This window comes from Balearica regulorum, chromosome 12, assembly GCF_011004875.1.
Source record: "Balearica regulorum gibbericeps isolate bBalReg1 chromosome 12, bBalReg1.pri, whole genome shotgun sequence".
NCBI lineage: Eukaryota > Metazoa > Chordata > Aves > Gruiformes > Gruidae > Balearica > Balearica regulorum.
This window is the reverse complement of record NC_046195.1, coordinates 2,836,505-2,859,681: the sequence shown is the minus strand read 5'-3', so window position 1 is coordinate 2,859,681 and position 23,177 is coordinate 2,836,505. Positions and strand designations below refer to the sequence as shown.

Sequence of the window (23,177 nt, the reverse complement as noted above, 5' to 3'; positions counted from 1 at the left end):
GAGCGACATTTGGAGGTAATGGACCGAATTCTGGGCTCTTGCTCAAATTTTCCCCAGCCTGGAGTCCTAAAAACTTAAATAGAAGTTATCCGAGGAAAAACTGAGCGCTGAGCTCAGGATGGGACCCAACAATAATACCCTGCGTTGCTGCAGCTGGGAAGCTCATCACAGGGCACATCCTGCTCTCACAGCGCCCATGGGAAGCTGAATTGAGCCCCCAGGGCCCACGGGGGATGCGTCACGCTCGCACCCCTCTCGCCCAGGGTGTCCGTGTACAAAACCTCCCAAAACCAGCACCCCCAGGGCGGTCCCGCTCCCAGGCTCCAGCGGAGCCGGGATGTTTGCTTGGACCGTGCCGGCAGTTTTCCTGGCTGTGTTTATGGTGCCAACTGTGTGCCAAGTGGTAAATCCCACCCGTCCCACTCCAGCTGGTGGGCGCTGGCACGTTGGGGCGCGGGCAGCACCGTTCCCCACGTGTGCCCCAGCCCCGACAGGGCACGGCGGAGGCAGCCTGTGCCGACGGGTGCCAAGCCCGCACCTCCTTCCCCGCTGCCACCAAAACCCTCCTCCTGCTCCATCCAGATGGAGAAAAAACCCCAACATTTCCTACTGCTCAGAGGCCAATCACACCCTCTCCCCTCCGCAAAGTGGGGACGGTGTGACCGGGCTGCCCACGCCACGGCTCACAGCTCGCCGGGGCGGTGCTGCTCCTGAAAGGTCGGGACAACTTCTCCCCGTAGAGCGGAGGGAGTGCCATCACCTCCCTCTTCCAGATTAACTCTGTGCCTTCCCCGTCACGTTCAAACAAGCACATCGATTATTATCTTTAAGTACGTACCTCCCCCAGCAAGGGATGGAGGTTTGCAGGGAAGCCGGTGACGTCCATCAAAGATCCCCTTGGAAGCATCTGCCATGTTTTCCTTTTGAAAGATTTTTTTTGTTGTTCGCCTTGCGCCCAGGGATTAAATAGAAGGAACGTGGCCTATTTTGTGAGGAGCATCGAAAGCCAAGCAGGTTATTTTTAAGGCTTGAAGTTGTATTCCCACTGCTGGGAAACATCCACTTCCCAGGGTCAGGGGAGGACAGGCAGTAACCTGGAAAACGCCAGCACGGATCGCGGTTCTCCGGGGCCAAGCTCTGCTGGCGGGGTTTAAATCCTGAGCAAAGCTGCTGGCTCTGCTCGGCTTGTCTGGGGTTTGGGGCAGGATGATGGGGCAGGATCAGGCCCAGCCTCGGTGCTGCCAGCCACCCACCTGGGGAAGGGCTGAGGATCCGGGGACAGGGGCTTAAACACGCTTAAACCACAGCCTAAACAAGCTCAAAATTTCCTGGCCAGGTCCTTTGACTTCCCTGCGTCAGGAGCCAGCACAGCATCCCCGCCTTCCCCGGCGCGCCGTGGGCTCTGTGCCCGGCCAGGGCACAGCACCGAAGCTGCCTGCTCGCCCAGGGGTGCAGCCCGCCCCCCCCCCACCCCAGTTTGGGCCAGAACCGCTCTGATCTGGGAGGTTTCGGGGGTGACAGGAGCTAGGCTGCACCCTTCCCTGCCCAGCTGGTTATAAAGCTCGCAGAGGTTTAGGGAAGATGCTTAGAGCTGCTCTGCCAGATGCGCTGCCCCCACCCTGCAGGCAGGCCAGATGTGCACAGCTGGCTGACATGAACTTACGTGCCCTATTCCGGGGAGCTGCTGCCGGGTCTCTCCCTCAGCACAGCCGCTGGTGTTTCCCTGGGGAATCTCACAGGAATCTCACAGGAATCCCTCCTTCGCCTTCTACCCGTGGTTTTAAGGCCAGAGAAGGCACCCAGAGCAAGTCTGCTGTCCCCAGGGACATGGGGACACCCCTGCTCCGGGTGCTGGGGGGGCATCGCTGCACCCAGCCTGAGTGCAGAGGAATGGAGGGCTGGGGTGAAGTGGGGACATCAGGTGCGGGAGCAACAGCAAGGGCAGAAGGTGCTGAGGGCACCTGGATCAACAGGGCATCAAGACACACACCCCCATACACGTACCCGGAGCTTCTCGGACACCCAGGCCAGGGGACAAGGGGGTGGCTAAGAGGAGAGCCAGCCTACAGCAAAGCCTCACTAAGGGACAGCGTGGGGTGGCAGAAGGCAGGGCAGGAGCCAGAAGACACCCAGATACAAAGGACAGTGAGCAAGTCCCAGTGACTCACAGAGGTGTGACAGGATGGAGGTGACACACCTCACCTGCCTCCTAAAGGGTAGGAAAAAGAATATCAAAAGCAAGGACATCACCAAGCAGAACCACCCAGGAGGCGCGAGGACTCAATAGCTGGTGTCCCTTGTCCTCTGTGCCACCTCCAGACCCTGAGGTGACCACCTGGGTAAAAGCATCTCGGTGCCTGACCACCGGATTGCCGGGCGGTCACACAAGGGCTCACAAGCCCCAAAATGCCAACGAGTCTCACTTTATTTTGGTCTTGGTTAAAAAGTCACCTTTGCTTTCTGTAAGCCCCAGAAGCAAGGAGTTCCTCCTGCTCTGCTGGGAAACCCCCGCAGCTGGATCCCGGGGCAGGACATGGATCCGTCGGGAAGTCCCTGCAGCCCTGCCGGGATCTCAGCCCGGCACTGGGGTTAACGTCCCGATTTGAGCTCAGCTCAGGGAAACAAGAGCAGCTGCAGGGCTCGGGGAGAAGGCAGCCCCATCCCACAGCTCTCCTGGGTTAATGACGATACCAGCACCCTGGTACCAGCCCAGGGAGGGTCAGCGGGAGACACCGGGGCTGGGGACGGACCCAGAGCCAGAGGGGACATGAACCAGTTTCCAGGCACCTATTCAAATGCAAACAAATAATAGGCCAAACAGGTTTGTCTCAGCATCCACCCCGGGCTGACAGGATCATGTGGCTCCGAAATCCTCCCCGCAAGCTTCAGCCCTGCCAACGCAGGGATTCGACGGAAGAGGGACTTCATTCCCAGCCAGGCACGTCCCAGCCCTGCACACCAGGCTGGGACCCCCGGAAGCATCACGCCCCCAGCCTCCTCCGCTGCTGCGGACCACCACAGGCTGCAGGACTTTGTGACAACGACGTCCACGTTGCTCCTGGGGACACCAAGCACATCACGTAGGCAGCCCCCACTCTTTTTTTGGGGGAGGCAAAGTATGGTCCCAGGGCTCCCGCCTCCCTGTCCCCATCCCAAACCCCCCCTGGCAGCTCTGACCAGCCTCTGGATTTTCCTGGGAGCAGGGAGAACATGCTGGAGTCCCCTCGGGGGCACAGGTCACACTCCCCCATGGCAGGGAGGAAGTCTCCAGGAGACCCTACCTAGGAGGGCAGGAGGACACCCATTCCCCCCAAAAGGCAGGTGAGGGGGTGGCCAGGTCCTCCCAGGAGCTGCCCCACATGGGAAACCCAGAGCCAGGCCTCACGCTGGCTGCTGCGTGGCGTGACGAGGCTCAGCACCTCCGCTCGGCTCCGAGCCCAGCGCCCCGGGATGCCGGGAGCCCTCCTTCCCTCCCTGCTACGTGCTTGCCCCATTTCTGCAAGCCGTGCCCGCAGCCTGCGGAACGGGCTGGGCTGGCAGCAAGCCCGGCAGGACGGAGCAGAGCCCCCGGGGAGTGGGGGGAAGAGCAGACTGCGGGCACGTCACCCCGGGAGAACCTCATGGGATGGTGGGGACAAGCCCACGCAGGGACAGGGCTGTCCCCAGGAGGCTGGTATTCCCCCCCCAGCCCTCACCTTGCCCACCTGAGATAAAGCTCCCCAAGCCTCGGTAAGCGGGGGGAAAGGGTGGAGAGATGAGGACCTGGACACCAGAAAGCATCCCGCAGGCGGCCGCAGCCTGCCGTGGCTCTCCAGCCTGGCTGCCAATTTAAATTCCAGCCAGATGGAGCCTAACCTCCATTTCCACACCCAGCAACGCCAAGGCAGACAATGACGGAGGGAATAACCACAGCCCTGAGCCGGGGCTCTCCACCCCTCCTGCAAAAAAAAAAAAACAAAAAACCAAGAAAAACCCCACAACACACCCAGAGACACAGCTCCCCAGCAGCACAGCACCTACCTGCCCGGGCTCAGCACCTTCCCGGGGACCAGAGAGAGATCATCCATCCTGGCACGGAGAGCTGGGACAGGGCCTGCCCCGAGCATCACCCCGGCTCTGGCTGGGGGTGTGTGTGTAACCAGCCCGCTGCAGAGCACCAGGGGCTGCAGGACTCAGCACCAGGGGAACAAGGAGGGCTGCGAACCACCTTTAATTGCAGCAGGAGTTTCCCAGCCCACTCCACCAGCAAGGGCACTGCTGAGCCCCCCATAACTGCCCTGGGCTGGGAGCAGAAGGGAGCATTTATAGCCCCGGCCAGAGGAGTCAGCCGGAGCTCATTGCCTTGCCTGGAGGAGCCGAGGCAGGGTCACACTTTGGAAATATTTGAGAACTGCAGTGATTAAAAGATTCGAGCTGGCAGTCTGAGCTGTCTCCCTCTGCCCCTGGGTCGCTGCCGCCCCGTGCCCGTGCCCTCCCACGTGCAGTTCCCTGGTCCTGCTGCCTCCGCGCAAGCACACGCTCGTCCACCTCGCAGGGCAGCGGGGCTGGGTCCGGATGGGACCCCTCAGCCGTTTTGGGTGGCAAAAATCCCGCTCGGCTCCATCCCCTGCACGTGCAGCCCCGGAGCTGCTGCCAGCCCCAACAAGCAGGCGTGACTCCGCTCCCTGCTCCCCCTTGGCAGCCCTGCCTCTCCAACACGTTTGCTAAGCGGCAGGCCCGATCCTGCCCGCTGCCGGGAGCTGCACCCCCACACACACCCCGTGCTCCCCTTTGCCGTGGGGAAGAGCTGGGTCGGGCCACGGGGCTGCTTTGGTGTCTGCTCCCGAATTATTGAGCGCTCGGGGCTGGTGGGAACCTCCGAGCAGCTGCGGGCGCGGGAGGCACCCAGCACGTCCCCAGCCTCGTCTGGTCCCCACGGGTCCCCAGCTGCTTCTACACCCAGAAAGGGGTCCTCTCACCCCACAGCATCCGGGCGGGACTCGGAGAGGGGGGCAGCGAGCTGGGGTGACCAGGATTGGTTTGGCTGAGGTGGCTCATCCCGGCGAGCGGAGCCTTGCTGCTCTGGGGGGTACCTGGGGACGGCTTGGGTCCGGGTTGTCCCTGCTGCCTGCCGGCCTGGCCCGCGTTAAAACCCCGCGGCTCCCGGAGCTCAAACCAAGGATGCCGGGTTTTCTGCTGGGTTTTCTCTCTCCACGACGGAGCTCCTGGAAGCCGCCAACCCAACCGGGCCCTCCGGTGCCAGCTGCGGTGCCCTCAGGGGGAGGACGCACCGGCCGCTGTCACCGCCACCTCCCCACCCGGCCACCCGTGGGGGCTCACGGCGGTGCCGCGTCCTTGGCTTTCCCACGTGAAAGCAGCCTCGGGAAGCGGGAGGAGGAAGCGGACCTGCCCCGTGTTACCGGCATTTCCTCTCGGCCCCGCGTGCCCCGGGGTTGGTATTTTTTTAATGCCGTGACCCTGAGCAGGGAACAGCCTGAGTCCTGGATAAGGGACAGTGACCCAAACCACCGGCGCGAGGGGAGCGCTTGCCTGCACCCCCGGCCCACCTCCGTGCCGCCACCCTGCACCCCAGGGTGCCCACCCAGCAGCTGCTGCTGCGCGAGGGGGCTCGGCGACGGGGCAGGAGCACCGGGGCACGGGAAGGAGGTTTTCCCGTCCGATGGGTTTGCCGTGCGGAGCCAGGCCTGGGAGCGCGGTGCCGGAGGACCGCAGAGAGCACAAGGCCACCCTTGGGGAAACTGAGGCACGGCATTCAGAGGGGGCACGCAGCCGGCAGGATCCCCGTCCCGTCCCTGTCCCCGTGCCGGGATGCTGGAGCGGAGGCTGAGCTCCTGGGGTGCTGGGACATCTCCCCGCTCCGGTCGCACACCCTGCGAGCAGAGGCGGCTCTTTGCAGCGTTCAGCCTTCGCCAAGGGTGTGACCAGCCCACGTTCGGGGCCCAAATCTGCAAGCGTTTATCAGGGTGGCTCCGAAGGAGGATTAATTCCCGAACCCTCCAAAATCCGCTGGTGGCCGCGAGTTTCCGGGGCATCCTGGGGACCCACGAAGGGAGACCTCAGGCAGAGCATCTCCCCGTCGAGCGGGGTCTGGGGGACCCGGGATGCCGCAGCTGGGTGCCGGCACGGCTCCGGAGGCTGCTCGCCGTGCCGTGCCGTGCCGTGCCGGAGGCTGGCTGCCTGCCCGGGGACGGCAGTGGCAGGCTCAAACCCAGCACTCATTGTGCTCCCGGGGGGAGAGCCGGCGGCAGCGGGGTCAGGGTGGAGAAGGGACACACTGTCCTACGCAGCATCTGGCCTCAACGTGGGGCCAAGACAACCTTGGTCAGGGCCAGCGGGGCCGGGGAGCGAAGCGTTAACCCCCGCGGGGTCAGCACGGCGCTTAGCTGCCCTATTCCCAGGGCTGCTGCTGCCGGAGGGGCTGGGGTGGGGTGGGATGGGGTGGGATGGGATGGGGTGGGGTGGGGATGGGGTGGGATGGGGCCATGGGATGCAGGAGCAAACACATCCTGCCTGGACGGAGGCTGCACGATGCCTCCGGCTGTATTTCGGCGGCTGGGGGGCCGGGGAGGGCTCCGGGAGGACGGAGCGCAGCCCGCCGCATTCCCAGCGCCGCTGTTATTTTAACAATACCCCGCTGGCCCGCATGCCGGGGCTAATTTTAACCCTGGAGCCAGGCCAAGCCGGCCCTAACTTTCCTCACTGTGATTTATCCCAGTCATTTCCCTTCGAAAACAAGGTCCCCGTGCCAGCCCCGCCGTCTCCCCAGGCAGCCACACGCTGCCGTGGGTCCTGCACCGCTGGGCAAAGCGAAGCCGGGCAGGATTTACCCCTCGGTGGGGTTGTTTGGAGAGCGGGAGGGCAGGCGGTGCGGGGCAGGGGGACGGACACCCCCTCCCCTCGGTGCTCAGCCCCCCCCCCCCACTGCCGCCCACTGTACGGGGATTTTTCGGAAGCTGGCTGGAAGCCAGGGGATGCTCGGATGCGGAGCCTTCCCTGGGATTCTGGAGCGGCTCCGTTTTCCACAGACGTCTCTGGGAAGGAGGTGGGTGTTTTTTCTACTGACAATTTTATTGAAAAGGCTGTGGGGTTTTTATTTTTTTCTTTTTTTTTTCTTTTTTCTCCTTCTCCCTTTTCCCAGTCAACAGCCATGCTCGAGAAAGAGATTTCCCTTCGCCTCTGTGTGTCTATTTAAAAACTGATTGGTAAAAATGCTGCAGAAACATTTGCGAAAAATGGAAAATATTGAAAATATCTCGTGACAAAAAAAAAAAAATCATTCTTTTCCAAATAAAGATCTTTTTCTTCTCCTTTTTTCCATCAGAAAAGCTTTGAGTGTGCAAAATGTCGACCGCTTTTGATTTCTTCTCCCAGCGGGCTGGGATGCACCCACCTCTCTGTTCCGGGAGGAAGGGTTTTCAGAAAGCTAAAAATCGCCGGGCAGAGACAGCGGCGCCGTTACCTCCACGTCCATCTCTCTCGTGACCGCCCCCCGCATCCCCGCCAGACCCGCGGCGGGGCGGGAGGTCCCCAGGGAAAGAGGTGGCACGGCCAGCCCGCGGGCGAGCCCTTCCCCGCAGGACCGCAGCCTGCCCGCCCGGGAAGGGGGAGGAAAGCCCGAAGGTATTTGGTCACTAGCGTCATGAGTTCCCGTTCGTTCTCAGCCCGTTCACAAACAGAGTAGGTCTGCAAGGCTGCGGATAGAGAAGTGCGTGATTTCGGCGGGGCAGCAAGCGGAGGCGTTAGAGGTTGTCGTACATGCGCAACGTCTTCTCCAGCTGCTGGCTGACGCGCTGGTAGAAGACGATCTGCTGCTTTAAGTAAGACTGCATCATCCTCTTGAAGTCGGCCACGCGCCGCTCGTGGAAGTGGTTCATCTCGGCTTGCAGGGCGAAACCCACCACACGGCAGCGCTTGCGGATCCCGTCCGCCTCCTCCTGGTCCATCCGGCCCTCGTCGCTCATCCGCTGGCTCTCCTTCACCTTCGCGAAGGCTCCTGGCGAGGCGGGGGGGGGGGAAGGGTGAGAGGCTGACGGATCCCTGCGACCCTCCGTCCCCCTTCCCCTGGCACGTCCCCGGGCAGCGCCGTGGGGTCCCATCCCCCTCCTCCGGGCAGGGAACGACCGGGAGCCTTTTCCCGCTGGACTCTGACCTCCCCAACTCCTTTTCCGCCCTGTCCCCGGGCAGTCACCCTCATATTTAGCAGGAGGTTTGGGGGTCTGGGATGCCGGAGGGGTGTGAATTAAGGCTCGGGGCGCGAAGCTAACGCGGGGCGGTGTCGTCACGGCCAAGCGTGCCCTGCAAATGTTCGACGTCACTCGGTGGAGGGGGGGGTCAGGAGCAGCCCTGGGGGACCCCAGCTGGGGAGGCGGTGAATCGGGGTGCGGGAAGGGCACGCAGAGCTCGGCTGGGAAAGCATCTCCCTCTCCCAGAGGCAGCTGATGCTCTGACCCCCGTTTTTTCCCCCCTCCTTCCATTTATTTTTACGGCTCGGTTTCGAAAGAATCCTGCCTGGCTCTGGCCCCGCATTCCTCCCCCCTCATCAGCCGAGGCCGTTGGCCTGAAAACAGGATCTGGCCCGCAGCTCGCCGGGCTTTTTTCCCTTCTCCCTGCCCCTCGCCGGCGGTGCCGGACCCGGGGTTACGGTGCTCCTGCTGCGCCTGCCCTGCTCCCAGCGGAGAGCAGGACGAGGAGGAGGAGGAGGAGGAAGAAGCAAAGGTTGGAGGCCAAATCCTGCCTTCCGCCCTGCCCACGCGGCCTCGCTTCCGGATGGGATCCGGCCCCTCTTCACCCGCCGCGGTAAACAAGGCGGCCAGGGCTGGATCGCATCCTCCCCTTCCCCTTTCGCCGTCCCAGCCTCCCCCAAGGATGCGGAGCGATGCACGGACACGCTTGGACACGGACAACCCTGGCTGCACCGTGGGGAAAACTCCCTGTCCCTCCCCTACTCCCCCCCCCCCCCCCCAAAAAAAAACCTGGGGATGCCAACGCAGGCGTGGACTTCGGCCCCGCTCCCGCACCCGTCTGCGTCACGCCCCGCTGCCCGGGCGCAAAGGGACGCCGAGCCCTGCCTGCCTGCTGCCCGCCCCGGGAAAGGGCAGAGCGGACGCCTCTCGCCCTCCTCCTCCTCCCTGGCCCCCCCGAACACCCAGGGGACCCGCAAGCACAACGGGACAAGGGGGACGCGGGGAGCCCCGACGCCCCGGGGGTGCTAAACCCACCCGTCCCGGGCTCGGAGGGGCAGGGAAATACTCTCGAAGAGTTTGACCCCGGTTGCTGGGGAGGGAGGATGAGGAGGGACGAGCGGTGGTGGGTGGGGATGTGACGCAGCCATCCTGGAGCCTGCCAAGCGCTTCGGCAGTGCCAGCAGCGGTTGTGGAACCCACGGCATCGCTCGGAGCACGACCTGGTCCTGGACCCAACGGCTCCAGCAGTTTCTCCCAGGCCGGGGTGACCAGGGAGCCCTGCCAGCGGGGACCGTGCTGCCTCCCGGGGAGCCCCAGGCAACGGTCCCCATCCTCGTTCCCATCCCCGTGCCCACCCCTATCCTCATACCCCATCCCTGCACAGCGCAGGATTTCCCCATGCTGTTCCCACCCACGTGGGACCATCGCTCAGGAGAGGTCATCACCGGGGGGGGGACGGGGGGAAGAAGCCACCCTTACCTTTCTGGAGGTGGATGATGTCTGGGAAGTTGGAGAGGAGCCCTTGGTACAAGGAGAGAGTATCCAGCATGAGGAACAGGTCGTTCTTGGGCTGCTCGGCGAACATCTCCCCCACGGTCTCGTACGTCTTGCCCGTGTGGGAGATGGCGTTGTTGAGGGCGTCTGAGCTGTAGGGGGGGTCCATGTGGAAGGAGTGGCTGATGGCTTGGAAAGCATTGCCCAGCTTCTGGAACTCCTTCCGGAAGCCCCCCACGTGCTTGCGCACCAGCTCCGAGGCCACGTTGGTCAGCTGCAGGACGCTGTCATCCATCTTCTTGCTGAAGGCCTTGAAGGCATCCACTCGGTCCTCCACATCCTGCAGGTCCTGGTGCTCCGTGGGGATCTGGATGGTGAGGAGGAAGCTGGCGCCCACCATCTCGTCCTTCTCCGCCCGGCGTTTGCCCAGCTTCCACTGCTTCTCGTCGCGGCAGCAGAGGAAGTGCTGGAAGCCCTCGTACTGGGAGAGGACGGGGTGGCTGGTCATATGGTCCATCCAGAGGATCAGCCGCCGCTTGCGCTTCTCGATGAAGTCCTCCTCGAAGCGCCCGGTGGCCTGCTTCTCGGGCAGGTGGGGCACCGAGATGACCGTGAACTTGTGCAGGAGGCGGTTGTAGAGCCAGTCAAAGTGCTTGTACCGCCGGTAGACGGGCGAGTTGATGTTGCTGGGGGTCAGCTTGTAGGAGATGTAGCTCTTGATGCCCTTGAACTTGGTTTGCTTGGTCGGGTCCTCCACGGAGCAGATGAAGGGGTGGGGGTTCGCCCTCCACTGGGGTCCTTTGGAGCCCATCTCGATGCAGTACGCCTCGGCGATCTTGGACATCAGGGGCACGTCGCCCAGGATGAAGGCTTCCACCCCCGAGCGGACGAAGCAGGAGAAGCGGTTGAGGTTCCTCCCCACCACGCTACCCCTCTTGGAGGAGCTCATGCTGTCCTGCCTCTCCAACGCCGGTTTGGGACGGTAACCGGCGTACTGGTGGTGGCCGTACGCCGCCGGGTACTGCAGGTTGGGCGAAGGGTGCCCGTTGGTGCCCGGCGCGCTCCGGGGCTCCTCCACCACCGTGCAAGCATCGTCCCAGTCATCCCAATCATCATCATCGTCATCCTCAAAACTGCCCTGGTAGGAGATGCCGGGGTTGGGGGTCTCCGTGTAGAAGGAGGAGTCGTGTCCGGGGGAGCCGGCCGGGCTGCTGGAGTAGTCCGTGTAGCTGGAGCTCGATCGGGAGCGGAGGATTTCGACGTAGGAGGCAGGGAAGAGGCCGGTCTCCCCGCGGCTGTTTTGACCCTGTAACCACCCGTCCAGGGAGTTCTCGCTGAAGATGACGAGCTCCTCGTTCTCCTGGATGCTGATCTCCTCTTTGTTTTCGCTCTGGAAGTTGTAAAGCGCTCTGGCTTTCAACGCCATGGCCGGTCCCGGGGCGGTGAAGGGGAGGCGGGTGGGTGCGTGGGGAGGGGGGGGGGAAAACCACGGCGTCACGCAATCCCCGCGGCCAAAAAAACAACCGCCCCCCACCCCCCCACCCCCGCCCCGGCGATAACCGCAAACTCGCTCGACTCCGGGGCCGACCCGCGCTGTGGGAAAAGGCTTTGGCCGGTTTCGCAGGGAAACGTAAAAAATAATAAAAAAATAAAAATAGATGGAGACGAAATCCCTTACGAGGTGACGCCAAGGTCCGTAGGTCCGAGCGATCGGCCCGCTCCCAGCGCCCCGGTTAAAAACACCGTTCCCCGGCCGCTTCCCTCGCTCCCCCGGGACGTGAACGCCGGCCGGGGCGGGAGCCGGACTCGGCCATGTCCACGCAGGTTTGATCTCGGTGGGACGCTGATCCCGCGGTTTCGCTTTCCGGGAGGAAAAGATCCGGTTGCCAACGAAGAAATCGATCCAAAGCGACTTTTCTCCCTCGGGGCTCCCGTGGATGAAACACCCCGAGTGCCTCCCGCCGGGCGGTGGGTGCCGGGAAAGCGCCGGGAACCGGCCCCAAACCCAGCCCAACCTCCCGGTGATCCCGGCCCCGGGGATTTTGCAATTCCTTTCCGGGCCGAGTTTGCCGGGATTTGGTGGAATTAGTATTATGACGATTGGGTGGTGGTGGTTTGATTCCCCCCCCCCCCCCCCCGAAATCCGCAGATCTCAGGCAGGCCGGAGGTGGGTGCCGGTGGGGGTGCCCGGTGGGGGTGCCCGGTGCCTCCCGTGACGCACGGCAGAGCCCGGCTCCCCCCCTCACCCCCCCCCCCCCCCCACCCCCGGTTCGCAGCTCGGCAGGTCGCGCGCTGCCCTCTGCAGGCAGCCGGCACGGCGGTGGGTGCGGGGCAGGCGGATCCAGCCCACGGGTGGGGGCACGGCTACCGGCACCGGTTGCTCCCGTGTCTCTCTGACCGGGAACGGTCCCGGGAATGCTCCCGAGAATCCCTGTCCGCGGTGGTCCCTGCACGGGGTGTCCCCTCCGGCCCCCAGCCCCGGTGTCCCCCTCCATCTTTGCCCGCGGTAGGTCCCCACGTCCCTGCCCGGGAATGTGTGTGTGTGTGTGTATCCCCCCCCACGCCCGTGTCCCGAGTGTCCCCGCCTCGCTCGCTCCCGGCGGGAGGGGAAACTGAGGCACGGCGGGGGGAAACGGCGGGGCGGGAGGGGGGTATGGAGCCTCCGCGCCGCTAGGGGGCGCCTGCGAGCAGCCCCGCGGCACCACTCCTCGGCCGCCGGGCGGAAGTGCGTCATGACGCGCGGCCGTCGGGCGGGCGTTGCCATGGAGGAGCTGAGCGCGGCGCTGGCGGTTGGCGTGGCCTTAGCGGCGCCCAACAGCCCGGCGGCTCCGCACCCCCGTCTGGCCGCGTACAAGGCCCGCAGCGGTCCGGGCCAGGCCGAACGCCGTCAGCGCCTCCTCCGCCTCCAGAAAGAGTTAGTTCCCTTGAGGTTGGGGGCTCCGGGAAGGGGAGGCCCGGCCGGGGGCGCCGCTGGGGGTGGGCAGGCCCGTGTTGGGCCCGCCGGGACTGTGGAGACGCGGCCCGGGGCTCCTGGGGCGGGGGGGGACGGGACACGGGTGGCCTGTCTCCCGCAGAGAGCGAGCCGGGCTGTTTCCTTCCCCCTCAGGAGGCGGCTGGACTACGTGAACCATGCCAGGAGGCTGGCGGAGGACGACTGGGCAGGGGTGGAGAGCGAGGGCGAGGAGAAGGAGGGGGAAGATGCAGAGGAAGAGGAGATGGACGTGGATGCTGGCAAGAAGCTGCCCAAGCGCTATGCCAATCAGGTGAGGACCTGCGTGCCTCTGCCTGCCTCCCTGTGATGGAGCGAGGGTGGGAACGCAGGGTCGGGCAGAGTGAGGGATGTGGGGTGGTTGGGGCTGGGCGTGCTGAGCAGCCGTGGTGATGGCTGCGTCAGGGCTGAGAACAACGTGTCCTGCCTGGCTTGGTGCTCAGGGAGGAACCGTGCCTCAGCTCTGCCCCTGAGACGTGCCGCCTTCAAATGGAGTACAGGCAGAGATGGGCTGCCTGTGTGTTTTGGGAGGTTTCAGCTCAGCTGGCAGTGTTTGTATCCTGTTCTGCAGCGGTCAGTTAAAGACTTCCATCTCTCCCCGTGTCTGGGATACCGGGAAGGAAGGGGAAACCTCAGCCGATGGGCTTTATCGGCCTCGGTGCCATATTGGTCCTAAAAGACGTACAGCCTTTCAGGTGATCACAGCCAGACAGTCTCTCAAGAGGTCAACTTGTCTGGGCTCTTTATTATTCCTAGTACTTAGGAATCTCTAAGCTGTTTCATGTATTTATAAATAAAAAAAATTAAAGTTCTGGAGTGAGGACCAAGGTGTCCAAGCAAGGACTGTGAGCCCCGTGCTGTAGTCTGAAGTTCAGTCAGCAGCTGGGAAGCAGGAGAAGGACCTGGGGGAGAGTCTGTTATGCAGGTTGGTTGGAGAGAGGGAGGGAGCCCCTTTGGTGCTGTAATGCAGGGTGACGAGCAATGCAAGTTGCCCCTGAAGCACCCAGTGCAGCTGTAGAAACCCAGTCGAGCCCTTCTGGCTGTGAGTTTTCCGTAACTTCAGGAGAGTTGTTGCTAACTGCTTTTTTTTTTTTTTTTTTTTTTTCCTTTTCCCTGGATTTCTTGGTAGCTGATGCTGTCTGAATGGCTGGTCGATGTCCCCTTGGATCTGGAGCAGGAGTGGGTTGTCGTGGTGTGTCCCGTCGGGAAAAGGGCACTAGTCGTGGCGTCCAGGGTAAGCGGTATAGGACCTGTATCTGTTTCCCAACAGACGGGAGACTGGCCCGTGTGCCTTGCTTGACTTTCCTTTTCCTTCCCGTTTCCTCGCAGGGCTCAACAGCGGCTTACACCAAGAGCGGCTTCTGTGTCAACAGGTTCCCATCCCTGCTGCCGGGCGGGAACCGGCACAATTCAACCAGCGAGAAAGGTAACGGCGTGAGGAGGCGTTCGGGACAGAGAGAAAGGAACCCCCTCCTGGAGGGGGGAACCTCCTCCTTCAGGCCTGTTTGTGTGTCTCTGGGGATAACTACACGTGGGCAATCTACCGTTATGCTAGATAAGAATGTTTCTTAATTAGCTGCCTGGTTAACTGACACCCTTAAACCTCAATGTCTTCTGACAGAGAGCAGCTTACGGTGTGGTCTTTCTTAATACCTCTTGCAGTTGCTTTCTTGCCCTGAGGAGGGGTTACTGCTTGATAAATGCCATTTTCTGAAACGTGCCTCTGCTTGCTGTGCCTCTGGCTCGTACCTTTGTAGCCTTGTTGGACTCCTCAGGCTAAAGGCTTTCTGTGGTGGCAGCTTCTGGTAGCAGCAGGGGATCTCTTGGCCTTACGTCAGGCCAGGCTTAATGCAGGAGAGGTTTGATCTGGCGATTACTTGTTGGGTTGGGCAGTCTCTGGAGCACGTCCGGACCTCCCTGTGTTTGTGTGCGCAGTGTACTGCATCTTAGACTGCATCTACAACGAGGCGAAGCAGACGTACTATATCCTGGATGTGATGTGCTGGAGAGGACACCCCGTTTATGACTGCCAGGTACTGAATCTGCCCGCTCTGCCCTGCCATTCCTTTTGGAATAATTGGGGACCGGGGCGGGGGGGGGAGGGAAATAGCAGAGTTTGGGGTTTTGGCTGGTTCTGTAGGTGAAACTGGGTTTGTAAATCTCGGCGAGTGCAGAGGAATGGAGATGCTGGGCAGGTGCTGACAGTCATTAAGTCTCTACCTCCTTTCACAGACCGACTTCAGATTCTTCTGGCTTTTTTCAAAGATCCAAGAGGAGGAAGGGCTGGGAGAGAAAAGCAGGATTAATCCAGTAAGTTCTTTTGTACTGGGAGGAGAAGGAGGATGGGGGGGTAAGCTCTCTTGTTCAGCAGGCTTCTGCACTTTCTTTCACAAGTGGAAGCTTTTGTCTTTCTTTTTTTTTTTTCCCTTCCCTCACAGATCAGGCTTCAAAGGGTACTTCTGATGAAATGGGATGCCATGTTCAGGATGTAAATAGAACCACTGAGTATTGTAAATGAGTGTGGGTTTGGTGGGGGTTTTTTGTGGGTTTTTTTTCCCCAGCCAAAGTGCTGAGGGAGATCAGGCTGCAGAGTATCAGCTAACTTCCGTGCCCTTTTCAGCTTTCCCTTGAAAGGGAATGGAAAACCAGTGTGGTTTCTACAGGGGCAGTGTTGGTCGGCAGTCTGACTAAAATGGGAATTATTCTTGCGTAGTCTGGGCTCGCAAGGCAAGGGGAAAGGCTTGTAAAGCTTTAGCCTTCCCTCCTGCTTGAACTAGTCAGGGAAGTTGCCGTGACGGATGCCGGATTGCCACCCAGAGTCCCTGCTGAGCAAGGATAAAAAGTCTTCCTTTGAAGACTTGCACGTGGAGGTCAGACCTAGAACACACAGCAGTTGGACAGTGATTTTTTTGGGGGACAGACGTACGAGATTTGGCAGCCTGGCTCGTGGGGCACAGTTTGCAAAGCGGGACCTGATGGCTGTGCGGCCCCCGTGCGTGCTCAGACGCAGCTAAGCAGGGCAGCTCCTGTGGGTTGAGCAGATCGCTCATAAACGGGGATGAGCGCTCCTCCGCCAGCACCGAAGCGATCTGTATTTGAAGAACAACCCGTTCTGACTCCAGTGGGAATAGCCAGAAGACGGCTACCTAACGGAGGGGAGGGGGGATCGTTTCAGCTTTCATTTCCTGGGTGGAAAGATTTACTCAGCTGAGCCAGCAGCTTGGAGCAGACATCTGTCTGCTTTGCATCCTGCCCAGAGGTCATCGTTTTCTATTTTGGTTTAAAGAGCGTCTCGGGATCAGCTCTCCTGAAAAAGCCTTCCTGCAGTCTTAGATGTTTGGGAAAAAGGTATCGGGAGCGTGTGGGAGCTGTGCGCTGAGTCTCTGCTGTCCACATCTCTTATTAAATGCCAGAGAGGGGGTCGTTGGGAACTGGGATGATAAAATACCTGGAACAGATCATTCTGGGCGCTCTAGATTTCATGGCGTCCGGGCATTGTGGTGGCAATCCATGGGTGGTCTTTTAAAGGTCACCGAAGGACAGCTTGGTCCTGCCCTTTTGGTCTCTAGACTTGGGGGTTGCGTATCAATTGCTGTTCCGAGGTCTGTCCGTCCCAATAACCTGTAGTAATCGCAGAGACTAATTGCTATGGAACGAGTAAGAAATCGGAGATACCTGTCACGTCCCCTCTGACTTCATCAGCCAGTGGTTGTGCCTAGATCATGGAGTTAATGGCCTTTGAGGAGTTGGTCTAATCCTCTTTGTGCTTTTGGGACCCTGATACCCCGTGGCAGGAAGGACGGCAGTTTAATGATGTGGTCCCTGCTTGAGATCTCCTTTCTGGTTACTTATCCGATGCCTGTCCCTCACCCTTTCCCTCCCAGGCTGGATTTTGCACTGGGGGGAATCTTTCCTCCGCACCAGCGCGCGATTCAGTGACTCGTTCTGCTTTAGGCCATGCAGTTGTCTCTTCTAACCTTCTCTTACTCTTTCAGTTCAAATTTGTGGGCCTGCAGAACTTCCCCTGCACCCCGGACAGCCTGTGTAAGGTGCTGGCTATGGACTTCCCCTTCGAGGTGAGAACACGCAGGCGGGGGGGGGGGGGGTGGACCTTCAGCCTTAAAAACAGCCCCGCAGCGCGTGTGCCAGCGCTCGGAGAGAGGTGCATCCCCCTCGCTGGGGAACTGTGCTCTCCCGAGGCCCGCGGGAAGCTTGCTGGGCTGCGCCGGCGTTGCCCTGTGCGGGGGACGGATGTCTGTCACGCTGCCACGTGGCAACTGACTTTTTTAGGGCCAGAGCTGGTACTGCCCGCCGCCCCGGGTGGGCTTGCGTGGGTACAGGCACGAGGATCTCTGCGGTGTGCTCCTTTACGTGGTGGTGTTTCTCGAGAGGTCTGCGGGGTGGGCAGAGCGGTGTCTTTCTCTGACCTCTGTCACAGGCTCTGTGTTTCCTTAGTCTAGCTACTTCCACCTGCAGCTACCCTGTGTCTTGTGGGGAGGAAAGAGAAGGGCGGTGGTAAGCTCCCGAGGGTTTCCGAGGCGTTTGGGTGTTGGTGATGGGCGCCTGAGACGTACCGGAGCTGGGGGGCAGACGGCTGCAATGGAAATGTTAGAGTCTTGGGGAGGGGATAGTGCGAGCTCTGCTTTGTGCTTTGGTACAGAACCGGCAGCTTCCTGCCTTTGGCTCCTGCTGCTCCTGGCTCGCTCTGAGGTGACCATGCCCCCCGCAAGAGTGGCCGAACAGGACACCTGCATTTGCTTCATCAGCTTTGGAAGTAGGTGCTGTTGTGCTGTTGGGGCCTCTCTGCTGAGCTGTGGGAGCAGGGCGCTGGCGTGCCACCCAGTTCAGCTCTGCGTGGTTGTGAGCAGCAAGCCGGATGCCCTGGTGAAACGGCTCGAGCTGCTTTTGGTAGCTATCCTGGCTGACTTGGCACTGAAGAGGATGGAGGAGGTGATGGCACAGCGTCGGCAACAAACATCTGGGAGCCAGAAGCTCCTCCGGTGGCTGCAGCAGTTCCTGCGGCGTGCCCAGCCTCAGCCCTGGATCGGGAACGGCCTCTCCAGAGGCTGCTTGTCCCGCTAAGCCAACAGCCACGTTGATTTAACTGTGCCTCTTGTGCTCTCTCGGCCCGAGTTAGCGATTAACGTAAGTGCGGGTTTAAATTTAAGGGACGCTAATTTGGCTGCGAGGGCTGACTTTGCCTTCTGCTTGTGAAAGCCAGGGCAGTCGTGAGAGAGAGAGTCGGAAAGTCCCGGCTCCTTCCTGGTCTTGCCAGCCCCGGCTCAGAACGCGGGTCGGGGAACGTTGAGAAGGCATCCCAGGTTTCCTACAGCTGACGTGCTCAATGACACGTGCTCTGAGCGCCTCTGTAGAAACAGTCGTTCCCGTCTTTGCTGAAGAAAGCTTCATTCCTTCCTGAGGCCGTCTGCTCCCGCGAGAAAAGGCTGAGGAGTATTGCCCCACCGCGGTCAGAACAGAAACGTTTCGGCCTGCGAAGGAGACCGTTGCGAAACACTGGGGGAGGGAGATGGAGTCGGTGAGGCTCTTCCTTGTAATCCGGCTGTGTTTTGCTCCCCCAGGTTCTCTGGTTGGTACGTCGGTACAAGTGAAACATGGTGTAATTTGGCTCGAAGCAGCCAGAAACCCCACCAGAAACCGTGGTGCCGCTTCCAGGAGCAAAGGGAGCCGTGGGCCTCTTTGATGTGCCACAAGAGGGAGCCCAAGAAATCCCCGCAAAGAGTTTCCACCAGCAGCACGTAACAAAATAAACTTTGCAGAAGGCAAAATAAAGCCTTGCTGTAGATCGTGCAGTATAATAGGGGTCGTCTTAGGCCTGGGCCTAAGATCAACTTGTGATCCTTACAAGGATCTCGTGCAGGTGGTGGCAACAGAGGTGGTCAGTGCTTTCGGATCTGGGTCTGCAGAGTTAATCTGTAACCTTAGAGTTAGGATCTGATCCGCTGTATTCAGTGGAAGTTTTTTTCCGCTGAATTCCGTGGACTTTGGATCAGTTGACTGGCACTGAATTGGAAGTGTGGTTTTTGGAGTGGATCTGAAGAGCTACTGTCCTACTCGCAGATCCGAATAAAACAATGTTCAGGTCTCCGCGAAGGCAGGGGGAGCCAGAGGCTCTGAGAAACCCCGGCGTGAAGGAGCGGCCGTACCGCTTAGCACCTAAAATCTGAGAAGCGTGGCCGTGAAGCCCTGCCAGGCCCGTTTCTCCTCAGGTTCGGTCATTTAGGGGCAGTGTCGGCCCTTATTCTGCTGTGGCTGGTGTCAGCGCGGTGACTCAGGACAGGGGCCCGGCCAACAAATTAAACTGGAAGGAACATGGGAGTAACTTAAGAGAAATCAGGGGAAGGAAGAACGTGACCTAACTCTGCACCAGGCTGAACTCCTTGGAATTCTCCAGCTTGGGGAAGGTCTTTGGAGTGGGCTGGAAGGCAGAAGCCTTTCCAGGCTCTCTGGTCTTCGCCAAAAGATTCCTGTGGGTGCCGGAGAATCCCCGTTGCTCACCAAGGGCCGCGCACCCGCAGGAATGGGCTGGATGTGCAGGCGTGGTGCCGGGGTGTCGCAGAATCTGTCTCTTCCCAAGTCTTCCCGGGAGGCAGGGGGAGGGAGAAGCTTTGTACTTTAGATACCCAGAGGGTTACACAAGCTCATCGTGATGTTTACTGTTCTGGTTTTATGTTTTCCTAGCACAGGAATCCCCCCTTTTCTGGGATTACTTTGCAAGATCTTAACAGTGACTGAAAATTATGGACAGAGTAGTGCAAGAAGCTCTCCCTGCCCTGCTGAAGGTTAGCCTTCACGGAGCAGACCCAGATGTACGCTGCTCTTTGCTCAGCCTGGCTCACAGTCCAGCATGGTAGCAGATATCACCTCAACCTGCTTGGCTCACCCATGCCTCAGCTCACCGTATAGGTGCTGTTCTGCCATATATATTCTGGGGGCTATAGGCTTGGGGAGGGATTTGGGAGCAATTCAGTCCTAGGTGGGCTCTTTTCCTCGTCTCTTTTGCCCGCTCAGCCACCCTTACTTGTAGGGAAACAGCCTTTTAAGAGCTCGTGAGGCTGAGCTAAGAGGAGCACCACTTCCAGCGGTAGTCTGCCTGGCAGCAGGATGTAACCCTGCAGAGCGCACCCCTGGGAAGCGCAGGAAGAGGCGGGGGGGGCGGCGGTGAAAATCCCTTAGCGTGGCGGGGAAGCGGGGAAAACGTCAGCCAGCTGCAGTATTGCCGAGTGTGGAAATAGCAGCACAAGAGTTAGGGCCTAAACCTTCAAAGTCCTGAGTGCCCTTAACTGTCATTGATTGCTGGAGAAGTTCTCTCTTGGGAAACATGAAGAATTTATTTTGCATAAGCCAGCTGAAAGAGCCGTAGCAGCGTTACGAATCAGGGCTCCTTGGCGTCATGCGCTCTGACTAATTACTCTCTAAATGTATTATTTAAAATAACCTTAATCCAGTAAAGTGGCCTTTCTGCGCGCTGCCTTATTCAGAAAGCCGACGGCTTTTCTGCAGAATGGCATCATAGCAACCAGAGGAAAAGTTCTGTGCCGACATCAGGCTGAAATTGTTTGCCTTTGATGATGTAAAGCTGTCCGGCAGTCGCTGAGCTTCCGCTCATCTTTCAGGGCAGGACCTCTGCAGGTTTCTTCTTTCCCTTCCGCTATTTATTGCACTGCTCGAGGGGAAAAATGATCCAGCTGGTAGTTTTGGCCTGTAAATGGAGAGCGGTGCTGTCGTCTGGCGCTCTGTCATCCACCTGCAAAAGCCTCCAGCTCTGGCCTTTCATTCATTCTCCTGTTTTTTTTTGGTTTGTTTGGTTTTTTTTTTTTTATTAACAGGTTGATGGCCTTCTCTTTTATCACAAGCAAACCCACTATACTCCCGGCAGCACCCCACTGGTGGGCTGGCTCCGACCCTACATGGTACCCGAAATCCTTGGGCTCGCCGTGCCCGTTAACGCGCTCACTGCCAAACCGGACTATGCCGGGCGTCAGCTCCAGCAGATTATTGAGAGCAAGAAGAGTAAAAAACTGGCAGCGGAAAAGGGTCACTCGAGCAACGCGGCGGCTGCGAGGAACGGACGTTACGAGCTGGAACACTTGTCTACCCCTCAGCCAGCAAACTCTCCGGAGGGCCGGGAGGAAGCAGGGAGCCAGATGGAGGATTAGGCTGCTGGGACAGACCGGTTGGTAAGGAGAAAGCGAAAGGTTCCCCGCTTCTCACTGTCCCTCACGCTCCCCGAGAGGGGGGCAAAGGTAACGATAGGAAGGTTCTCTTTAAAGGGCACGAAAGTGGAGTATCTTGCTCCAAGTGCGGCTGGATTTTTTTTTTTTTCTTTTTTCTTTTTTGCCAGGGCTTCTGTGAGGCCTGAACAGACTTGTCTGGTTCTTTGCTAAGGCAGTCGTGCGCTGGGAAACAAAATGATCCGTCCCCACGCTGCAGGGTTCCCCGGTTCAGCTCCTGACCCTGCTTCTGTTAAAGCCTCTGGCAAAGCTCCAGCGTAGGAACAGCGCTCAGACCTCCGAGGTGCAGCTGCTGCTCGCAACCCCAGCCCCGGCCCCGGAAATCGGGGCAGTTCAGCCTTTGATCCAGCTGTTTACCGAAGCCTTCTCAATGAAAGTTTTGTGGTCAGTCCGTTTCTAGTAACAAAAAGTTTGCAGCAGGCTGCTGTAAATCCAAAAGCTGTGCTTTCCACACCCACGCGTTACCGAGAAAAACTAAATTTCCCTGTGTCGCGCAGCTTCGTGCAGCGCGAGTGGGGCAGAAGCCTGTACTCGAGGCTTTTCTCAGTAGGGGGAGGAAGGAATGGTTTCGCTCTGAAAAACGCTAGCATTGATTGTGCCAAATAAAAGGTTTCTCAGAAAGACAAATTCTTGAGCGTCTTCCTGCTACCTAAGGGTGGATGCGTGCTGTGCCTCCCAAATAGGGATTGAAAAATCGGTTACAACGCTAACTGGAGCGGAGGAAATGCTTGTGTGGGTTTGATTCTCCTCCGCGGGCCGAGCTGCTTCGGTCCCTCCCTGCCGCTTCCCCTCTTATCCCAGCCCGAACCCGCTTTGCGAGCACCGGCTGCTGCCTCTTCCCCGGTTGTAGCGGGGATGAAACGATTGTACTTGCCGATGGGGAGTTTCCTCCTGACTGTCTATGAAAATGCCCCCGGAGGAGGGCTCGTATCCAGGAGGAGTTACCGAAAATGGGGATGGCTGCCCGCAGATAGCGGGGGCACTTGTATCCTGCCCTCGCACCACCCCCCCCCCTGCATTTTTCCCAGAAAAACGCTTGTTTCCGTGCCAAGCGTGTGGGCTGCGTGCGATCATCTGCCTCTGCAGCCGCTATTGATTATATCAGCGGGCAGCAGGAACTGCCCTAACTGCGGCCAGAGCTGGCTGCGGGAGGGGAGAAAACAGCACCCCAGCTCCGCAGCGTTCGGATGCGGCCGAGCGTGCTGCAGCCTCTTTCAAATGGCTGCTTATTTTACTATTTTTTGGATTTTAGCATAGAAGCAACTGGCCCGGGGGAAGAGGACAAACACCTGGACTGCCTTGTCCTCCTCGCTCCGGCCGCAGGTTCCCCCTACGCTTCGGCCTCACGGCAGAGGACAGCAAAGAAAGCTCCGGAGACCTCATCCAGCCTCCCATCAGCGTAGTTTTCCTTCGTCAGGCAATTAAACCCGGAGGTGGGCATCTGGATGTAAGATTTGTGCATCCCTTAGGGCAGAGAAAGCCGCAGCTCAGGTTACCACCTCCCTGCTGCCCTACAGCAACCTTCCAGGGTCCTCCGGCCAAGGGAAGGGAGTGGGCAGGAGGAAAAAAAATACAGCTGCTTGTTCTGATCGATGGAGGAGAGCAAGAGGGGAAGCAACTGTAGCTTTCCGTCGGCTCCAGATGATGCCGCATAGTTTCCCTTTTAAAAGCATGAGCTGGGCTGGAGAAATAAATATTTGCCTTACAATTCCTGTTGGAAACGAAAGGCTGTGTTTGGAGAGAGGGTGTTAAACGGAAGTCACCGGGGCCAAGGCAGTTTGTTGCTGTGACTATTTTATTTGCTGGGTGCGATCCCGCTCCCAGCTGTTCCTTGCCCTGTTCCCGACTGGAACAGGCTGCAGCTTCGGCAGTAAGCGAGGAGGGGTGGGGGCTCGATTTTAGCCTGGGGCAGGAGAGCTGAGCAGGCAGCTCAACCTGGAGCTCTCGAGGCCGGCCGGCCGGCCAACCCTCGAGCCGGCATCCAGCTCCCTCTGCCCTTTCTTCCATTTTCTCCGAGTTAGGTGCAAAGGCTCTGGCTGCGGGCACGTTGCCAACGCAGTCCTCCTCAGCTGAACAAAATGTCCCCCTGTCCCGGGGCCCAGCTGGTCGCTGGGGCCGCTGCTGTGCGGGGTCTTCATCCCCAGGATCCCCCCGCTCCTTTCCCGGCGGCGTGATCGGGGTTCTCCATCTGGGATCTGACACCTGTGCCCGGCCGGGGAACGCAATTTAGGGATTGCAGAGGAGGGAGAGCGAAGAAAC

The 23,177-nt window shown here is 59.8% G+C and overlaps 2 protein-coding genes across 4 annotated transcripts; one reads left to right on the top strand and one right to left on the bottom strand.

Moving 5' to 3' along the window:
* Positions 1-7,065: 7,065 nt before the first annotated feature.
* SNX33 (sorting nexin 33) lies at positions 7,066-11,908 on the bottom strand. The gene is made up of 2 exons (XM_075764373.1): positions 9,663-11,908; positions 7,066-7,993 (listed from the first exon to the last, which is right to left on the bottom strand). Exons 1-2 carry the CDS (start codon positions 11,101-11,103, stop codon positions 7,740-7,742), a joined length of 1,695 nt encoding a protein of 564 aa, XP_075620488.1. The 5' UTR covers positions 11,104-11,908; the 3' UTR covers positions 7,066-7,739.
* A 462-nt stretch (positions 11,909-12,370) lies between these two features.
* On the top strand, positions 12,371-22,630 carry SNUPN (snurportin 1). Of its 3 annotated transcripts, none has more exons than XM_075764278.1 (9): positions 12,377-12,591; positions 12,784-12,940; positions 13,796-13,900; positions 13,996-14,092; positions 14,602-14,699; positions 14,899-14,976; positions 16,662-16,742; positions 20,514-20,864; positions 22,171-22,630. In XM_075764278.1, exons 1-8 carry the CDS (start codon positions 12,410-12,412, stop codon positions 20,841-20,843), a joined length of 1,128 nt encoding a protein of 375 aa, XP_075620393.1. In that variant the 5' UTR covers positions 12,377-12,409; the 3' UTR covers positions 20,844-20,864; positions 22,171-22,630. The 3 variants fall into 3 exon arrangements, with proteins under 3 accessions (XP_075620395.1, XP_075620393.1, XP_075620394.1); XM_075764279.1 differs by lacking the exon at positions 22,171-22,630 and adding an exon at positions 21,029-21,545; XM_075764280.1 differs by lacking the exons at positions 16,662-16,742; positions 22,171-22,630 and having other exon boundaries at positions 12,371-12,591; positions 20,514-21,020.
* The last annotated feature ends 547 nt before the right edge of the window (positions 22,631-23,177 follow it).

Bases quoted from the DNA above. Each gene is read 5' to 3' on its own strand.
- SNUPN (XM_075764278.1), top strand. From the start codon at position 12,410: ATGACGCGCGGCCGTCGGGCGGGCGTTGCCATGGAGGAGCTGAGCGCG. The intron at 13,901-13,995 runs GTAAGCGGTATA...GTTTCCTCGCAG, and splicing joins CACTAGTCGTGGCGTCCAGG to GGCTCAACAGCGGCTTACAC. The intron at 14,700-14,898 runs GTACTGAATCTG...CTCCTTTCACAG, and splicing joins ACCCCGTTTATGACTGCCAG to ACCGACTTCAGATTCTTCTG.
- SNX33 (XM_075764373.1), bottom strand. From the start codon at position 11,103: ATGGCGTTGAAAGCCAGAGCGCTTTACAACTTCCAGAGCGAAAACAAA. The intron at 7,994-9,662 runs GTAAGGGTGGCT...CCGCCTCGCCAG, and splicing joins CATCATCCACCTCCAGAAAG to GAGCCTTCGCGAAGGTGAAG.